The sequence below is a fragment of the Scatophagus argus genome, chromosome 21 (genome assembly GCF_020382885.2).
Source record: "Scatophagus argus isolate fScaArg1 chromosome 21, fScaArg1.pri, whole genome shotgun sequence".
Lineage (NCBI taxonomy): Eukaryota > Metazoa > Chordata > Actinopteri > Scatophagidae > Scatophagus > Scatophagus argus.
This window is the reverse complement of record NC_058513.1, coordinates 16848081-16865334: the sequence shown is the minus strand read 5'-3', so window position 1 is coordinate 16865334 and position 17254 is coordinate 16848081. Positions and strand designations below refer to the sequence as shown.

At 43.0% G+C, this 17254-nt stretch overlaps 1 protein-coding gene across 5 annotated transcripts in view; it reads right to left on the bottom strand.

The window, feature by feature from the left end:
* Window positions 1-923: 923 nt before the first annotated feature.
* The window catches only part of sost (sclerostin), a 20603-nt gene continuing 4272 nt past the window's right edge, over window positions 924-17254 (bottom strand). For 4 of the 5 annotated variants that reach the window (XM_046377798.1, XM_046377799.1, XM_046377797.1 and 1 more), the window contains 2 exons: window positions 5690-6663; window positions 924-3071 (listed from right to left, as the gene is read on the bottom strand). In XM_046377798.1, the coding sequence (XP_046233754.1) occupies window positions 2662-3071; window positions 5690-5945 (666 nt within the window). In that variant the 5' untranslated portion in view covers window positions 5946-6663 and the 3' untranslated portion in view covers window positions 924-2661. The remainder of the gene's footprint in view (window positions 3072-5689; window positions 6664-17254) is intronic. The other variant, XR_006842087.1, reaches the window with a different exon arrangement.

Genomic DNA, 17254 nt, shown 5'->3' with positions numbered 1-17254 from the left:
CGAAGGTGACATAATGACTGCACATTACGGATGACGTCATGAAATTTAATCTGTACTGTTCTCCACTGGCACGACAGAAGACGAGCTCTCAGCCTCAGTTTCCACAGAAAACTTGTGTTTTGTGTTTACACCAACTTCATTTGGCCCTCTAAGGGAGCTCTTGTCCCCGCGATTAAAAATTACATTGCAGATAAAACTTAGCGTAAACACTTCATTTTTTTTCTGTGCCTGGATTGCATAACTCTCAGTTAGCTTCAGCGAGCCCTGTGGTAGCAGCATCCACAGAGCTCTCAAATAAAACAAAGAGAGATGCGTTTCGAACTCTCAAACTCGCGGCGTCTCCAGCCCGAAGCCTTCCGGGAGCCGAGGCGGAAAGGAATGATGTTGAATGATGGCCGTGGCTCAAATCCACCCTCATAAACAAAGAAATGCTGGTGTTGCGACTGAAGATTCCTCCTCCGCTTCTTCTCCTTCTTTTGCAAAGTTGTGCTGACAGTCCAGCGGTGAAATCTGAACTCTTTAACGGCCTGAATTTCTTTGCACAGACATCAGACATCCAGATCTCCCAAGAATGCACGCGCACGTAAAGGCAACACTTCACTTTAACCCTTACGTTTAGCATTTCTAATCACTACATCAACACTGAATAAATGGGTTTTAACACACTATAACGTGCTTTAAAGCAGATTTATTAATGCTCAGTATTCCTCCTATCATGACATATTTTATATTATTACGGCTTTGCATGCATTTGTACATCACAGGAGTTACTACTACATTAATAAACAATTATGTCTGTTTATAATGACATTATAGTGTGATATAAACTATTAAATGTTTGTATGTTGCTCATAAGTCCTACATGTGCGGTTAAAGTGGAGTGACAGTTTTGCACACATTAAAACAAGAACAAATAAGCCAGCTCTTTCAAATATATCTGCTTTTTACTTTATTCACGTACTGTACAGTATTTCATTTTCAAAGTCTCTATCGTACTATATGACAATAATGGCTATCATTTACTACAAAAGGTTGCATAAATAATTTAAATGTGGAAATAAAAAATAAATATGCAGTTCATTCTTTATAACAGTCCTTCTTTGTGTCTGTAGGAAACAGCCCTCCCTCCCTCCTTCTCTTCGACACCCCGACAGGTGGGGGCACCACTGCAGAAGACCACACAGGTATATGTACAATCAAGTTACGCATCACGGCTCTCAGCTTACATGACAAACCCTCCCCCTTTCCAGTTGCTAAATCAAACACACAGTCGGAAAAAGAAGCAAACATTGTCAGTACAGTTTAAACAACCAAAATCAGGAAGCAACATGAGTGGAAACACAACGGGGTTGCTGACAATATGTGGAAAACACTGTGAATATTCTTCGTGAAGCGCAGTCCCGTCTGAGGCCTGGCTGAGGAAGGAGGTTGTGTCGTCTGCACTGACAGACGGGTCATCGCCACTTCCTCTTCCCGCCGGATTCAATCAGTCAATACGACGATAAAAACTGAATTATTGTTTTCATTATGTTATTTTTCCTCCCATCTTTCCTGTTTCGAGTTATTTACAGAGCGGGAGCGGAGAGCGAAGGGGAGTGGAGGTGTCTCGAACGCCGCGGGCTAACACAGCGGACGGCTTTTCTTGGCTGCGGATGGTCGACTGCTGCTCTGCTTGGCCGCGTTACAGATGAATTCAGGTGTGGGCGTGTTGGAGAACACTCAGCCTCTTGGTAACAAGACAACCACGCTCAATTTTCTGATGCCTCCTACACTCATGTGCACTTTGTTTTTATGTGTGATTCCAGCAAACAGGAACTGCTTATGTGCAGAGGGAATGGCTTTTTATGACTCAAATAACACAGGGACGGACTCAGAGGACTGTCCACTGACAAAACTGCTTTCTCCACCTTTTCTATTTCTCGGACCCTCCTGACTCTCTGTATCTGGTCGTGGGAAAGTGTAAATGATGGGCCTGGTTGGGGCTGTTGCAGTGTGGAGACGGCTGTAGGGCCAGGCCTTTGGTGGGCTGTCAGAGGGCCCTACAGGTCAGGGCCTCTCAAAAACCTGTCAACATGCTGGCCCCCAGAGCTGCCACCGTCTCCTCCACACACACACACACACACACTCACACTCACACACACACACACAGCCAAAAGGAGCCGGATTACAAGCACCTTGGAGCGAAGATACGCTTTCTCAGCTCTAAACAGGGCTGTGGTGAGCTGCAGCTCTGCATCCGCTGGATGTTTGTACAGATGGGCTCGAAGCCTCGGGGGGGTTCTCATTATGCTTACATGAAATCTGTTTGAGCGGAGGACGGAGCCATGTTCAGGGAGGTTTTGAGCTGTGGGGGTGATCAGATACTCGTTATCCAACATGCTGCTGCGACTCCAGACCAGTCGCAGTTGTGGCAAGCCCTGGCACTGACTCATTTTTGTCATGCAAGTAAGCAAAGTTCACAAATATGCTGACAAGTGGCTGAAAAACAAAGACTGATGACATAAAACCAGCCCAGCGATTAGCTTATGAATTTGCTCCTTTTTAAATTTCTTATTGCATCTCCTCCCTATTTGCAGGAGTTATGTTGGTTGGAGTGTTGTGTAACATGTGCGTGCGTATGAGTGTGCTTTGGTGTCTGTCCTTGAATGCTGAAGAGGAGCATCAGTACGAGTTGCCCATCAGCGGCGTGTTGTTCTTGCTCCGGTCTTGAGACAAACGACTGTGCTTCTTGTTGCGTTGCCTCTTCGGGACCTCTTTGGCCTCTGATTGGTTATGGTGGGGCCTGAAGCGCTTGCACTTGCAGGAGGTGACCACGCGGATTTTGTAAGTCCGAGTGTTGCCATTGGGACACTGCAGCTGGACCCTCCTCGTCCTGGAGTGGGCCGGGATGCAGCGGTAGTCCGAGGCGTTATTCCTCCACCACTTGCCCCGAGCGATGAAATTCGGCATGAGGTGAGCGGGCATGCACTGGCCCGAGCACACCAGCTCCTTGACGGGTTTGGCACTGCGGCACGATCCGTCGGTGATGTAGCGGGTGGACCGCAGCTCCCTACAGCTCAGCTCCGAGGCACCTGGGTGGAAGAGCGGGATATCACAGTTACACTCGTGGCTTCAGCCCAAAGCAAACACCCTGAAGGGCCGCAGACTTGAATGGACATTCTGCAGGTTAACCGCTTCAACGCTGCAGCTAATCCCAACATGTGCTGATCTTCTCTGATTGTGTTTGTGCCACTCAAAGCTGACAAACAAACAAACAAACATGTCAGGCACAAGTCGAGCAGGCAGCACTTCCAGTTTTAATCCTGACGTTCTGAAGCTCAAAAGAGCAGCCGAAAAATGCTCTCTTATTAATTTAGCTTATTAGAACAATTTGTACATTTCAGTAAGGAATTAAGCCACCGAGATTAGATCAGAGTTTCTGAATCTGATTCGTGGTCCGATCATTAGCCGACGGGGCTTGACAGAGAAATACAGCTGGCAGCAATCAGCTGATAGCAAATCCAGACCAGAGAGCCATTAAACAGCTCAATCAAAACTAATGGAGGTTCAGGCTGGAAGAAAAAGCTGGCATACTGCGTTGGCCCTCAGGAAATGCATGTGGTGATGGAGGAGTAAAGAGCTGTCTGGTTATTTTAAGGCAGCGCTGCAACTGTACAATTCTGCACAAACTGGACATCTGCCAGACGGGTTTGAGACGACGCACTCAGCCTGTAATCCGACGTTTCAGCCGCAGCTTTTTAACAGCCGTACGCATGAGTTATTGTCCTGTGTGTTCTTTTACAGGCAGTGTGTAAAAAGGGGCAAAGGAACTGTGGGTTAAGAAATGATACACTCTGAGAGGGATCTGTTTTCCTCTGTGGCTTTCTTTGCAAAAAGGGCTGAACAAAGGATTTATGTGAGGTGACTTCCTTTTTTTTGTCTCCCCACGAGAACTTGATCTGGTGTTATTCTGTGGCCGCCGCTGAAGGGACCACAGCAGTATACAATGTCTACAGGACGCACTGGCAGCGGTTCGCACCAATTACCACCCAAAAAGTTTCAATCCGCTGCTTACATTTCCTGTTCTCCAGGCCGCCATCAGCCCGAATACTAACGATGGTGGCCTGAAAAATAAAAAAGGATAACACACTAGACTACTGTAGGATTGCGTGAGCTGCTCCTCTCCCCCGGCGGTGAGAGTCGAGTCTTGGGAGAGGACTGGAGTTGGGCCAGGCGGTGGTCAAAGCCTCTGCCGTGACCCCACAGGGACCCAGGAAGCCATCCCAGGACAAAAGCTGAGAGATGGATGAAGAAAATAATCCGAGTGATTTCTGCCTCCCTGTGCGAAAGTCAGCACATATGTTGCTTATCCATATGAAAACAAGTCAATGCATTTTTCCACCCCTTTTTTGGAGACTAGAAAAGCGCTTAATGTGTGGATTTGTTGCTCCTGAGGTGGGAATATCCTCAACAGACAAAAATCAGTCACACTAACAGCTCTCAACTTGCTAATCCCCCCCCCGTCAGCTGTTGTTCCTCTAATCTAATCAATCTCCTTCTCTGATCTCTGATCGGAGATGATTAAACGAGGGCCAAACTATGGGAATACTGCACCACCCATCTTGAATCCATGAGAGCAAGCGTGAGAGTCTTCTGCACGAGCTGCTCAATCAGAACTTACAACCTTTACAGGCCACAGGTGGGAGTCATTCTCAAAGGCAGTGTTGCGTTTAAAAAGCAATTTCCAAAAAAACCCCCAAAAGACATCCCCCTGAAGAACAAACTGTTGGGTTTTTCTATTTGGAGGACATGTTGTTGCAATCAAATAGTTATGGACGTAATCAGAGCTTGACTAATAGTTTAAAGAGAGAAGGAAATAACCTGGGAGACAATGTGAAAAGAGCGCTGATGTCTCTCTGAAAGCCCCACTTCAGATTGTGTAGAGGAAGAAACCACAAGAATGTGTGTCTGCGCCGCGCTCATCGCCCTCAACTTTGGCAAAGGATTAAGCAAGAAAACACACTTCCCACACAGCGGAGCTGCTCCTAATCAGGAATCAGTGTGAAAATGAAAAGGCTGCTTGTGTGTGTTTTCATAAGTCACATCAACAAATACCAACAGCCTCGATTCAACCCATCACAAGGTTCAGTCTGACAAAAATGTCAAATAGGTGGAGTCTAATTAAACCACTTACTCCTTCAGAACCAAAGACACAGCATTTGATTAAAAACGTGCTAAATTTAATGAACACTTTTGATGTAATAAATAAAACATCTGTGGGGTCAACAGGACGGTTTGTCACGGGACAACTGAATTCCCACAAAGAGTCGACAAAATCAATTTATTTTATCTGAAAGTGAAACATTTTATCTAAATAAAAAGGATGAACTTATTTTAGAAAGTTGCAATTGCGGTTATTTAAATTATTTTCACGCTCCCGCGCGTCTGTTCACGTGCGGTGAGATTTCACTGACAAACTGACGACTTTGAAACTCACCTCAGTGCACAAATTTATTATTATTTTTATCGTTATTCATTTTGTTAGTTTCCTTATGTTCACGCATCGGGCCTCGATTAAAATCCTGAACCTTTTTATAAAAAAAAAAAAAAATAGCGTTATTTTGTATGTACCTTAATAAATTTTATAATTGGTTTTATCTCTTTTAACATATCCTCAAACGCGCCAATTTCATTTTAACATCATACTTACTGTAGGAGACTGCGTTTGCTGTTCTTCCACCGTTTTTCGCCCTGTTGTTCATACTGTTGTTGTTGTTGTTGTTGTCGTTGCTGCCGTTGGACGCCTGTTTGATCGCCTCCTGAGGTGTCCGACTGTTTTCTCTGTACTCCGGTAAAATCTCCGTGGCGTCGTTTGTCAATACCTTCCATCCCTTCACCGCCGTGCAGCATCCATGGAGCAGCAGGAGCGCCGAGCTGGAGACGAGGAGGGCCAGAGACACCTGCATGCTTGTCGGTCTCAGCGGCAGAAATGAACTCAAAGCGCACCGAGGAGGAGAGCAAAAAGGGGAAGACACCGGAGAAAGAGAGGAGAGAGAGAGAGAGGAGGAGGAGGAGGAGGAAGAGGAGATGCCCGCTTGGACAAGTTGGTCAGTTCCACACTCTGTGCGAGAGGCGCGCACGGTATTTAAACCTACGCAAGTTTCCGTCAAGGCTCACAATTAAGCGCTTACACGAAGTGGGAGGGGCTGAACCTGGGAGGAAGATTCATTGAGAAAACAAGGAGGGGGAGAGGACTGGGTGAGTACGAGGAGGGGAGGGGGTGGGAGAGGCGAGGGAGAGAGGGGAGCGGAAAGAGGATAAGGCAAGGTGAGAAAGATGAAAAGACAGGAGAGGGGAGGTTAAAAACAACCCCAAAGGAGGAGAAGATGGAGAGGTGGGAGGTGAGGCGGGGGAGAGAGGGAGGAGCAGACTTATGTTGGAGGGCGTTGAGTGATTCAGCTGATCTGCACATCTCGCTGTGGTGTTGTTGTTATTGTTGGAATTAGGGGAACAAAATGCATCTTCTCCCCCTTTTTAATGACTTCCGCAGCATTACGTGTCCCACAAGCATCCAGGCGTTTCTGAGGTGGTTTATTTTGGACCGCGTCCCCAGGCGCAGAAATGAAGTTTTTCCACTGCTGCAACATGCGCCTCACACTCCTCCTAAAACAGGCTTCACCCTGTCTGCTGACACCAGGATGTACACAAGTTAATCACTCATTTCTCACATTAATTATCCACCATTGTAGCTCTCAGAGGAGGAGTTCAAACCGGTTTAAAAGATCCCAGCGGGGCCTCCAACTTCGCCTGCAGTTTTGAGAGATTCCTCATCATCTCCTCCGGCCTCCTGCTCTTAATCAACATGTGCCGTGTACATGATTTGAATTTATATAAAAGTTTTACATGGGAACTCAATATGCTATATCCTTTGTGGTCTATCTGGTTTAAATAAAATAGCATGGGCCGAGGACTGCATGTGCACCCTCCTCACAGTTCTTGGCATCCCTCATATCCCAGTGTTTCGATGAGTGCTGACAGATTGAGGCTCTTTCATTCAAACACTGCCCTCTTGAGGGAGAGTAAACAAGTCTTGAGGAGGGACGAAACACAGGATTAGGGATTCATTAGCATCACAGAGGCCTTTTTTATTTTTTAAACATCCAGGGGCAATAAGTCATAAAAATAGCTTGAAACATTTATAAAGTTGAGAAAACCCCTCATATCTCAATATCACAGCTTTGACACCCATTCATTTGAGGCACAGAGCAGCTTCCATAATCATATGTACTCCGCTACTCATCTACTTTTATACAAGCCATAAATCAGGGTTTGGAGAGCTGTGGCCCACTGGTTGATTTAAGGTGGTGGACATAAACAGACACTAAATTAAAATAATGATATTGAGGCTTCGGTCAGTCAACATTATTCTTTTCTTCCGAAAGACCGGTAACAACAGAGCCTTTCATCAAAATTCTCGTCAAGGCAAGCGACACTCCTTTGGTGCCCTTTTTGAAGTCTTACCACAATAATAATTTGCATTCACTGGATATATTTTTGTGTGAATGTAGAAATTCTGTTGTTGTAACCTTCAGCTAAGTTTGTGATGTGGTTTAGCACAGCACAATGTCTGGACTCATTCCACACAGATAATTAAAAATGTCTCTGTTTCTGGAATATACTATACTACTTTGATTTCAATATCAAATCTACACTAAATGATTTGTTTTTGGCTTCTCTGACATATGTGCTCCTTATAAAGATCTCACAGCTAAGTAGTTAGCAAACAGTGGCCTGTTTACACTTTCAAGCAACACCATTATTTAATGATCATGTGTCCAGTGCAAGTGCAACTCTCACTCTTTAGCGTTGTTTTAGATGGGAATACCTGGCTTTTAGCTGCTACACGCTCTGCTATGTTCACTAGCTAGTAGCTAACTTTGTCTGCCTTTCTTTTGATTTTAGGCCATTTGTGGGCTGGAAAACAACAAGGTAGAAGAAGCTAAGATGCTTTGTGGAGCTGAGTTGGACTATAAAGTTTGTCACAGCGAGAAGGGACTGGTTCTCCGGACTTTAAACAGCAAAGTTTTGATTTTTGTTTAAAGAGTGAATAAATGAATTTAAACAAAATACTAAATCATTCTTCTCGGCAAAAGAAGCTAAACATGGAATCACGACGAGCTGCGGCCTACGTTTACTGAAGTTTTGGCTAACGGAGATCGATTTGTGACAAAAATCACCAAATTAGACCTTTCGTTTGATGGCTGAAAGGCTACACGAATCGCTTGTTTCCACTGCTCTTGTAAACCTAATGATACTGCAGCTTTATGTCTTCAACTTGAACCATTAACGTTATACCTGACTTAACTCTGCGTACAGGAAAATCTTGTATATCTCATTGCTAGTCTACGATGTCCGAACCTCGGAAAGGGTCGTCAACGTTCCCAAGTGCTGATGGTGCCGAAACATTTACGAACTCTGAAGTCGTTTGAAGCTTCTCGTTTCCTCAGCCAAGATGTCCCGAAGTAACTGGAGCAGACAGCTACTGTATGTCCTCCTGTTGCCTGTAAGCCTACAGCTCTGAGATGGTGCCAGAATTTTTCTTTTGTGAGCGACGGATGGTCCCACTGTCTACACAAAGCCAGCACTGATTACAGCCTTCTCGCCGACACTGCGTCGCAGTGTCAGTCACAGTCTCAATTTAGACCACGCTGGGTTTCTTTAAGGAGCCCTTGGGCCCCAGCGCAGTGTTTTTTATCATGATAACAGTACAATGAGGCCCAAATAACAATCAGATGCTCAACAGATTTCAAGAAAGCATCCGGCATGAGCACGAGTTTTATGGAAATGGCAAAAAACAGGCCATAAGCAGACTTTTCCAGTTCCTTGTGCCTTGTTTTTGCAAGTGTGATTCGTGTTTGTTAACTACTTGATCACACAGGTTAAAAACAAATTTTTCCAACACAATTACAAGCCAGTGAAAATAAATAATGAGATACTGTTACAAAGCTGCGTATTTGAAACTCTGCACTGTTAAACTCTGTTTGAGAGGATGAATTATTCATGTGTCCACCACACTTATGCAAAGCAGGTTCAAGTTCAGCTCTCTGTCTTCCCACATGAATCGCTGCAGAGATAACACAGCAGAAGCTTTGTTTTTACTTTGGAGCAAAAGGCGACGCATTGCTGTGACCATGCCATGCATTACACTCGACAGAATATGAACACTTTTATTTTCGCTCCCATTTTCCACAAGATTCAAGGCTTTTTAATGCACAAAAAAGATTACTTCCTGTTCTCTGCCAAAATAAACCCTCCACCCATCAGATGAGGCATATAAAAATGCTGATTAGACAGCAAGATGATTGCACAGGTGTGCTTCGGCCTGATCTCAATAAAAAGCCACTCTAAAATGAGCAGTTTTGTATTGAAAGAGAAATTTGGGGTGTGAATTTATAACCTAAACAAAAAGTGTTTTATTTATATTTTAGTTGAGTGTGAAAGGTTAAATTCACTACGCTCACGAATCTTTTCTGGAGCCAGAAAATATTTTTTCATTCCACTGGGACTATTTTTCTCAAAGTAAAGTATTCATACTGAGTACTGGCACAGGTATTGTTTTTTGAAAAAACATCACTTTACCACATTTTTATTTTGAAAAAACACAGACTGGAAAAAAAGCCTGTTCTCCTTCCAAATAGCACAAAGTTTAACAGAATCTCAAGTTAATGTGCACTGCTGCGATAAAAGTATTAGAGGGTGGTCCATCGAGACAAACAGTTGGTGGGCAGAACAGTAGAAGTACTGCAATGTTTTTAATGCATGATTGTTTCATGTGTTACTTTAGTCTCATGACTCCACTCAGATCTGATGTTATTTAGTCTTTTCAGTGGGTGATTCAATAACATTTTCTGCCCTTCATCATTTATTTGCTAAATTTATCCCTGTTACACTTTATCACATTTTCCTTGTCACCTCAGCAAAATGTAAAACCTGTCTGCAATACTTCAAGTTTATTTTTTGGATGCACACCTGTTGATAAGCTGTTTAAGCCTGCCTCATAAAATACAATATAAGATGATTCACAAACCACATCTGACACTCATCACAAGCCATTTTGTGATATGACTGGAAGACGCTGCACAACATGTTAAATGCAGGCAGCAGCGATGAATACCCTGAGGTTTCAGTGTGCTTTGAATGTGCGTTACAAAAGCTGTGAGGTACTGCAAATCTAAGAGCAAACACAAACAAATTAGGACAAATAAGGATGCCTCACATGTGACAGGACAAACTTTAGATGAAGACATGAAGCTCCAAAGCAGTGCATCCTGGAAAATCTGTGTTGATAAAGTATACATGCGGATATTTTTCAGTGTTTGCGCATTTGAAATGCAGATTGTATCATATCTACACTTCGAGTGGCTGCACATCTGGAGATGTTTAAATCAGACGATGTGAAGCACTCCCATTTCACATGTCGAAGCGCTGCACTTTCAAATCTGTTCAGCTTTCTCCACGAGTAAACACCTATTCATGACTGGAACACAAAATATGTTTTCTCGTGTCACCTTACTGTAAATTTAAATGCAACAGAAGACGGCAAATAAAATCTTTGTTGCTGTTGCTTATCAGAAATAACTGCACTCTTGCGCTTACATTTTCATTGCACACATACATTCGTACATGTGTGAAGAATCTAAAAGCCACTATGAAGTAAAGCTGTAACGTTGATCGATTGCCTTGCATTAACCCTGGACGTATTTGAAAGTGTTTCATTATTGACAGTGGCTCTGCTCTGTATCACTTTGTATATCCCACTGCAGAGAATACCAGAGCTGACTCTCTCTGTGCTTTCCAACAGCTCGGACAACTGATTTATCAACTGTTCATGTACACACAATTCTTTCCAAACCATATCTGTTCATTGGCGAATAATGAAAATAATTTATCACTGCTCAGCTGAACAATACTGCGCAAGAACAAAGTAAGACTCTCCCTTGTTTTTGTGCACCGGATTAGCTTTAAAAAAAAGTGGAATCGAGAGGGGAAAAAAAAACACTAAACATTATAAAATGAATTGCAGCTCAGGATGCTGCCAGTGATTTGTATTTTTATTATCCACTCTTATAAATACAATTTGCTTGTCTGTTGGCAGCCTTGATGGTTTTCTTTAGCAGGGCAGGAGGTCACGGGGAGGTCACCGACTGCTCCGACCAAGCTGTAGCCGAGACATGATAAGCCTGAGAGTCCAAAGTGGGACTCCTCTTCCACTCCGGTCTTTTATGTGGTTTCCACACATGAAAACAGGAGATTAAACCATGGCTGTTGTAAATCAGACTGCAGCCATTTCCATTGTTTGTCTTAAGGCTTTTCAGAGAATCATCAAAATAGAAAGTGCACCCATTCAAATAGATTTGCAGCCAAGTGGTAGAAACTGTGGGAGTTAGCCTGGCTGGCCCTCAGCGACCACACTAAGCTGTACGCTAACCACCCCGAGCATCTCAGCGCAGCGCTCACCACCAACACGCTGCCTGCCAGCCGGCCGGCCGCAGGTGCTATTCTTAGCAGATTAAAAAAAAAAAAAAAGAAAAAAGAAATCACCCAACAAATTATTCACGACATAAAAGCTAAAAGCTGACAGCTATCTTACATACATGCACACAGCAGCCCAGGGTGTTGTTTTGCATGAGCATCTGTGTGTATCATGTCTGTGATTCAGCCCAGGATGTTATTCTCAAGGTTAACCAGCTGGCAAATAACAGCAACAGTATGCAGTATTTAAACAGATGCAAAAATTCAAATTCTACCAAATTTAGAAGAAATCACAGGCAGAGAGTTAGATTAAAAAACTGCTTCCACTCTCATTCCTGCATGTTTCCTGCTGGAAAGATTTTAGCCTAGCTTAGCATAAAGACCAAAAATGGGCAACGGCACCTAGCTTGACTTTGTCCATAATCCATAAATACACACCTTTAAAGCTTACTAATGCGATACTTATGTGATGTGTTAGAAAGGTCTGTATTTTTTAGCGTCAGTGCTGTTTCCTCATCGCCCACTGGCTACATATTAGCATACGGAAATGAGAGTGCTATCAATCCTCTTTTAAACACTTTCACTTCATTTTAGCCTAAACTCTGTGACCATTGCACACTTAAATACCAACATCTTATGTGTAAATCAGATCATTGTTTGTACACAGGATGGTCAACACCCAACAACAAGTAACTTGAACAGAGAGTTTTATATTTTATAATTAGGTAAATAAAATCCATGACCAAGTTGTGTTACAATACAAGCTGCAGGTTTATAGGACTGCGTGGTGTCTCTCGAGGTGCCTCAAGCTCACAGCAGTCCGTGGACCTGGGAACCTCCCCATTAATTTCTTCTGTACTGTCCCTTCAATCTAAGCTGTATGCAGCACCATAAACTGCCAAATGAAACCTGAACAACAGACGTGGAAGCAAACAGGTTAATTAACACTGCTGCTGCTGTCATAAGCTTTGTAGAGCTTCTTAACGAGAAACACACTTCATCTACCTGACATACACTGCATATAGTGGGCCATGTAATGTGCTTTTTGTCTCTTGTGTTAAGGCAAAGAGCCTCACTTTAGTTTGGGTTCATCTGCCTGTCTACATGTTTTGTTTGAAATTCAGTGGCTGTAAAAGTAAAAAAAAAAAAAAGCAAAAAAAAAAAGCACAAATCTCATTATTGTTTTACAGAAAAGTTTGACGCACCCTGGATGCGATTCCAGGTCTCTTCACTGCATGTCACACTCCCCCTACCCACCAGCCTTCTGGTCTCCCTCCAACTGTCACTGCCTAAAGGAAGCAGGAGCACCTTGGTACATAACCGCTATGTTGCTGGTTCATTTTCAGTTAAGGACAGCTATTGTATATTTCCTGTCTGCCTCTTGGCTCTCAAACTGTTCAATGAGAGGCAAAAATGCCCCAAATAATCTCAAAAAAAGAAAGAAATAAATAAAAGAGAAAGAGAGAGAGAGAGAGAGAACTGTTTGGCATTTCGGGAATTATGACTATTCAATTTTCTTTTGACATTTTGAGAAGATGATATCACATTTAAGTCTGTGCTTTGAATACAGACCTGGATATTCAAAAGCTTCATTCATCAACACCTAGAGGTGTTGGTAGGCATGTTTTTGTATGTTAGGTAGAGCACGGTTAGCTGTTTGTTAGGCTGAGCTTCGTATCAGTGTTTGTATTTCAGTCTCAGCAAATATGCTTTCCATTGCGCTTTTTAATGTCTCTTTACACAGAGCTGAAGTCATCACGTATGCTGTACTGTAAGCTACATACACTACAGCTTTCTTCAGTGTTGCACCAGGTGCCAAGTAATGACTTAAAACTGTTTTTAGAAACTGGAGAGAAAAAAAAAACCTCACCAAAGCCTTATGAGAATATAAGCAGAAGCGTGCTGTAATATATGTAGGTGGTGAATGAAAAATGTGGAGGTGCTTCAGCTCGAAAGCTGTACATTCTTCCTGACTGTCAAAATCTCCCAGAATAATTTGCAAGGTGTGCTAATTAAGCGTGAAAGTACAAACAGGCTCAGCTGCCGCGAGAACATACAGCATGTAGAGACGCTCATGACTTTGATTTTTTTTTTTTTTTTTTTTTTTTTACAAGATTAGTAAAACAAGATAACAAGCATGTGAGAATAATCCACAGCTCTTGTATCTAATCCAGTAAAGGCTAAATAAAAGCAGAAGCATTAAAAGAGGTCACGCCTCGGCTCGTCACGTGAAGGTGCTGCAGCTCGCCGTCAGTTCCAAGCCCACCCACTGTGCAGCTTCCTGAGAAAGTCCAGCCTTTGTTTTATGCACAAATGTTGCTTTCCAGCACATTTTCACAAACTATGACCATACGTGTCACACTGTTCAGACAGAAATGACTGCTGTCATGATACAGCTGAAAGAATATTGCAATAAACCCTCACTGGGATGGATCAGAGCCTGGCCATCTGTCCTGTCACACACCGAATGTGAAGTAAAAATGCATGGGTTCAGTCTCGAGACGGGTGCATATATTTGTAAAAATTAGAAGAGGTTTTGAAGACGCCTTTAAGATGAACAGGGCGTCACCTCACTTGCTGTAATCACTAAAAGGCTGCACACACATGCTTTTCTGTAACACCTAAAGCATGCCTTAAAGAAAAAATACACCAACACTCTCATTAATGAAATGCATACTGCTCCAGCATAAGGCCTGAGTAGTTAGTGAGTTATGAATATGGGCCAGTTAAATTTGAGCAGGTGATACTAATTGAGTGGTACAGCCCATCTGGAGGTGATTAAACAAAATGCACCACTCAAATACAATTCCTGCATGGATACAGTCACAGTGTGCAACCCACTTTATTGTATTTGCATGCCCATAATGAGCAGATACTGTATGGTAATGGTTAGGGGAATACTTGATTTTGTTACTGAGGTACAAGTGCTGCGCTTTTGCAGTCAAATATTCCGCTTCTGGGGACAACGGGTCGATAATGTGCAGCTCTTTGCAATTAGTGTGGCTGCAAAATCTGTTTTAAAGCTGAAAACAAGGCCTGTATTTCGACATCGGCGACTGTTTTCCACGAGTATTCAATCTCACTCTACAACCGCAGCTTTGTACAAGGGTGTTTTGGTTTACGGGTAAGTTTAGGACATTGTTTCTGTCTCAGCAATCAACTGGTTCCTATCAAGTGTTTCCAGTCTTTATTAAAATCAAGCATCCATAAAGAGAGATACACTAATTCCTGCCACGGGTTTAAAAGAAGACTAAAAGTGCTCACTAAGTGTCTTTTGTTGCTTTATCTTCATATCTTTGTGTGGGTTTTGATGTTTAAACATTCGACCGGCAAGATCAACATAAAGCACACCAAGCGCAGTAAAATAGCACTTGAGAGATTAAACAAGTAACACCACCACGGGCGCAGGCACTTGGAAGAGGATCTGACGATCTCTCAAAACTGCATTCTCTCTTTCTTCCTTTTTTCCCCTCTCGTTCTTAATATTTCCTAATAATTAGTGCTGCACCACAGATGTGCAATTCTCCCTTTTCACCCTGCTGCCTTTCCATCCTCTGAATGTGGGGTATTAGGATGAGGATTTAAAGAGAGCATCATATGCTTTCTATTTGATAAAGCCACTAAAACTGAGGACAAAGATGAAAGCTGAACAGCCCATATGGGGTGGGGGGGTGCTGCGGCGAATTATAAGCAAGTGTATTTAAGGACTGCAATCATATTTTAAATAGTCTAATGAACCCAAACATATGGGGGACGAGAAAAGAACAATGCTTTTCTGGAGGTTTGAAAATCAACTCGCTGGACTCTGGATAAAGCCTGAGGGACTGAGGGAAATGGGATAAATGAGTCCACTAGCAATAAAAGTTTCAAAGGAGACTGATAACTTTATTTAGTGAGATTATGGAAGAAAAATTCTAGTTCATCAGAGCCAAAACTGATTGAATATCCTCTTTCTCACCGATGAATCATTTCCCCTCATAAACAAGTATCAAACACAAGCTTCCACCCATATTATACAACATGATGAGTGACTCTAAGGCCATGTGAGATTGTGTATGGACAAGACAATGATTCAGAGCACACTTTCATCTTTGCAGGAAAAAAAAATACAAGTGTACATTTTTCAGCTAAAACATGACACTTTAATTCAAATTTATTTGAAATGTAATAACATCTCAAACAAATCCATCTTGAAATGCCCTTCCTTTGAGTCACTAATTAAAGTGTCACCAGTGCATGTGACTCCACTGTTACTGAACACAGGAACTTGTCTGCTTTGATTCCGGCTTTAGCTATAAACATTTCCACGCTGCAAAAACCGCAGCAGCACATAGCTGAAATAAATGGCACTTCATCACACAGAGCCCGGTGCTGTTATTGATGAGATTTCAGGAAAACTGGCGTCCTGGATTCCTTTAAATAAGCAGCAGAGAGGGACCTATAACCTGCTGCAACACATAATCCCTCCATTTCACTCGAGCTGCTTCCTGACCCTAGCCTCTCCCTTGTGAATCCTGCACCTGACATATTTCTCCATCAGACATCCTGGACATGGAGTCCAACAGGTTTGGCTTTAGCAGAGGTCATTTTATTCAAATTCAGCTGTCCACCTTTTCCGAGCTTCAGCAGTAATGAAATGGTTCCTCTCTCGCTAAACCAACTGAAATAGCGCAATAGTTTGAATACCGACGGAGTAGTGAGGGGGTCCCTGGTTTACTGGGACCCATAAGGGACCACACAGCTGGTCTGCAACAATTGTTTGTGCAAGAACCTGAGAAAAAAGAGCAGGGCAGAAGGTACAACTGCAATTGGTGTGACCCCCTCAATAACCCTGCTGTGTGACTAGTCCATCCCAGGTGTGTTGGTCCTGTCTTGTGAAGCATAAAACAGCATTTGCATCAACACTTGGACACTTGCATTTGGAAAACTTTCTCTTTCTTTCTCTGTCATCTCATTCCCACTCTTGATGCCATTTCCCCTCTGACTTTCCTGCTTTCTCTCTCTCTCTATTATTTGTCCTCACTGCTGTGTTTCAAGTGGAGTGTTTTACAGGGATTTGCCTCCACCTAGTGGTAATCTAATGCAGCAGCTACAGAAGCACACACAGTATATGTCAGTCTGGTGTCTGTGTGTAAACATGGCGGCACACAAGAGCTCTTTGCTGCAATACTGGCACCTTCTATAAGTATTTCCATTTTGTTATACTTGTACTATTTTACTCCACTATGAGGCCATTACCTTATCTTGAATTTCCCTCGGGATCAATAAAGTATCTATCTATTATTTTTATTACATTAATAAGATGTCTTATCTCATCAGATGTTATGGTACTCGACAGACAGATGTTGTGCAAGTAAAACATATGCCGTATCGAAAATACACATGCCTTTTGTAACAACACTGTACACATATATGAATAAATAAAATGTGTCTCAACTGTCAGTGAGCAGTGGTCTAAAGGTTAGAGAAGTGAGTTTGTGATGGGGACGTCATTGGTTCAGTAAATCTGGGTCAGGAAAGTGAAAAAGCAGAACTTGTCCTTCCCTCATTAGCACCACTGAGGTTGGTTCACTCTCAGTGAATCAATGAGGCTGAAAAATGTTTAACACTGGCCTCCCTGTAGCTCAGGTGGTAGGGCATGCGACCCATGTACTGAAGCTGTCTGTCCTCTGCAGTGGTCATAGGTTCCATAGGTTCCACTCATTCGCTGGGTGTCATCCCCTCTCTCTCTGCCCCTCCCCTT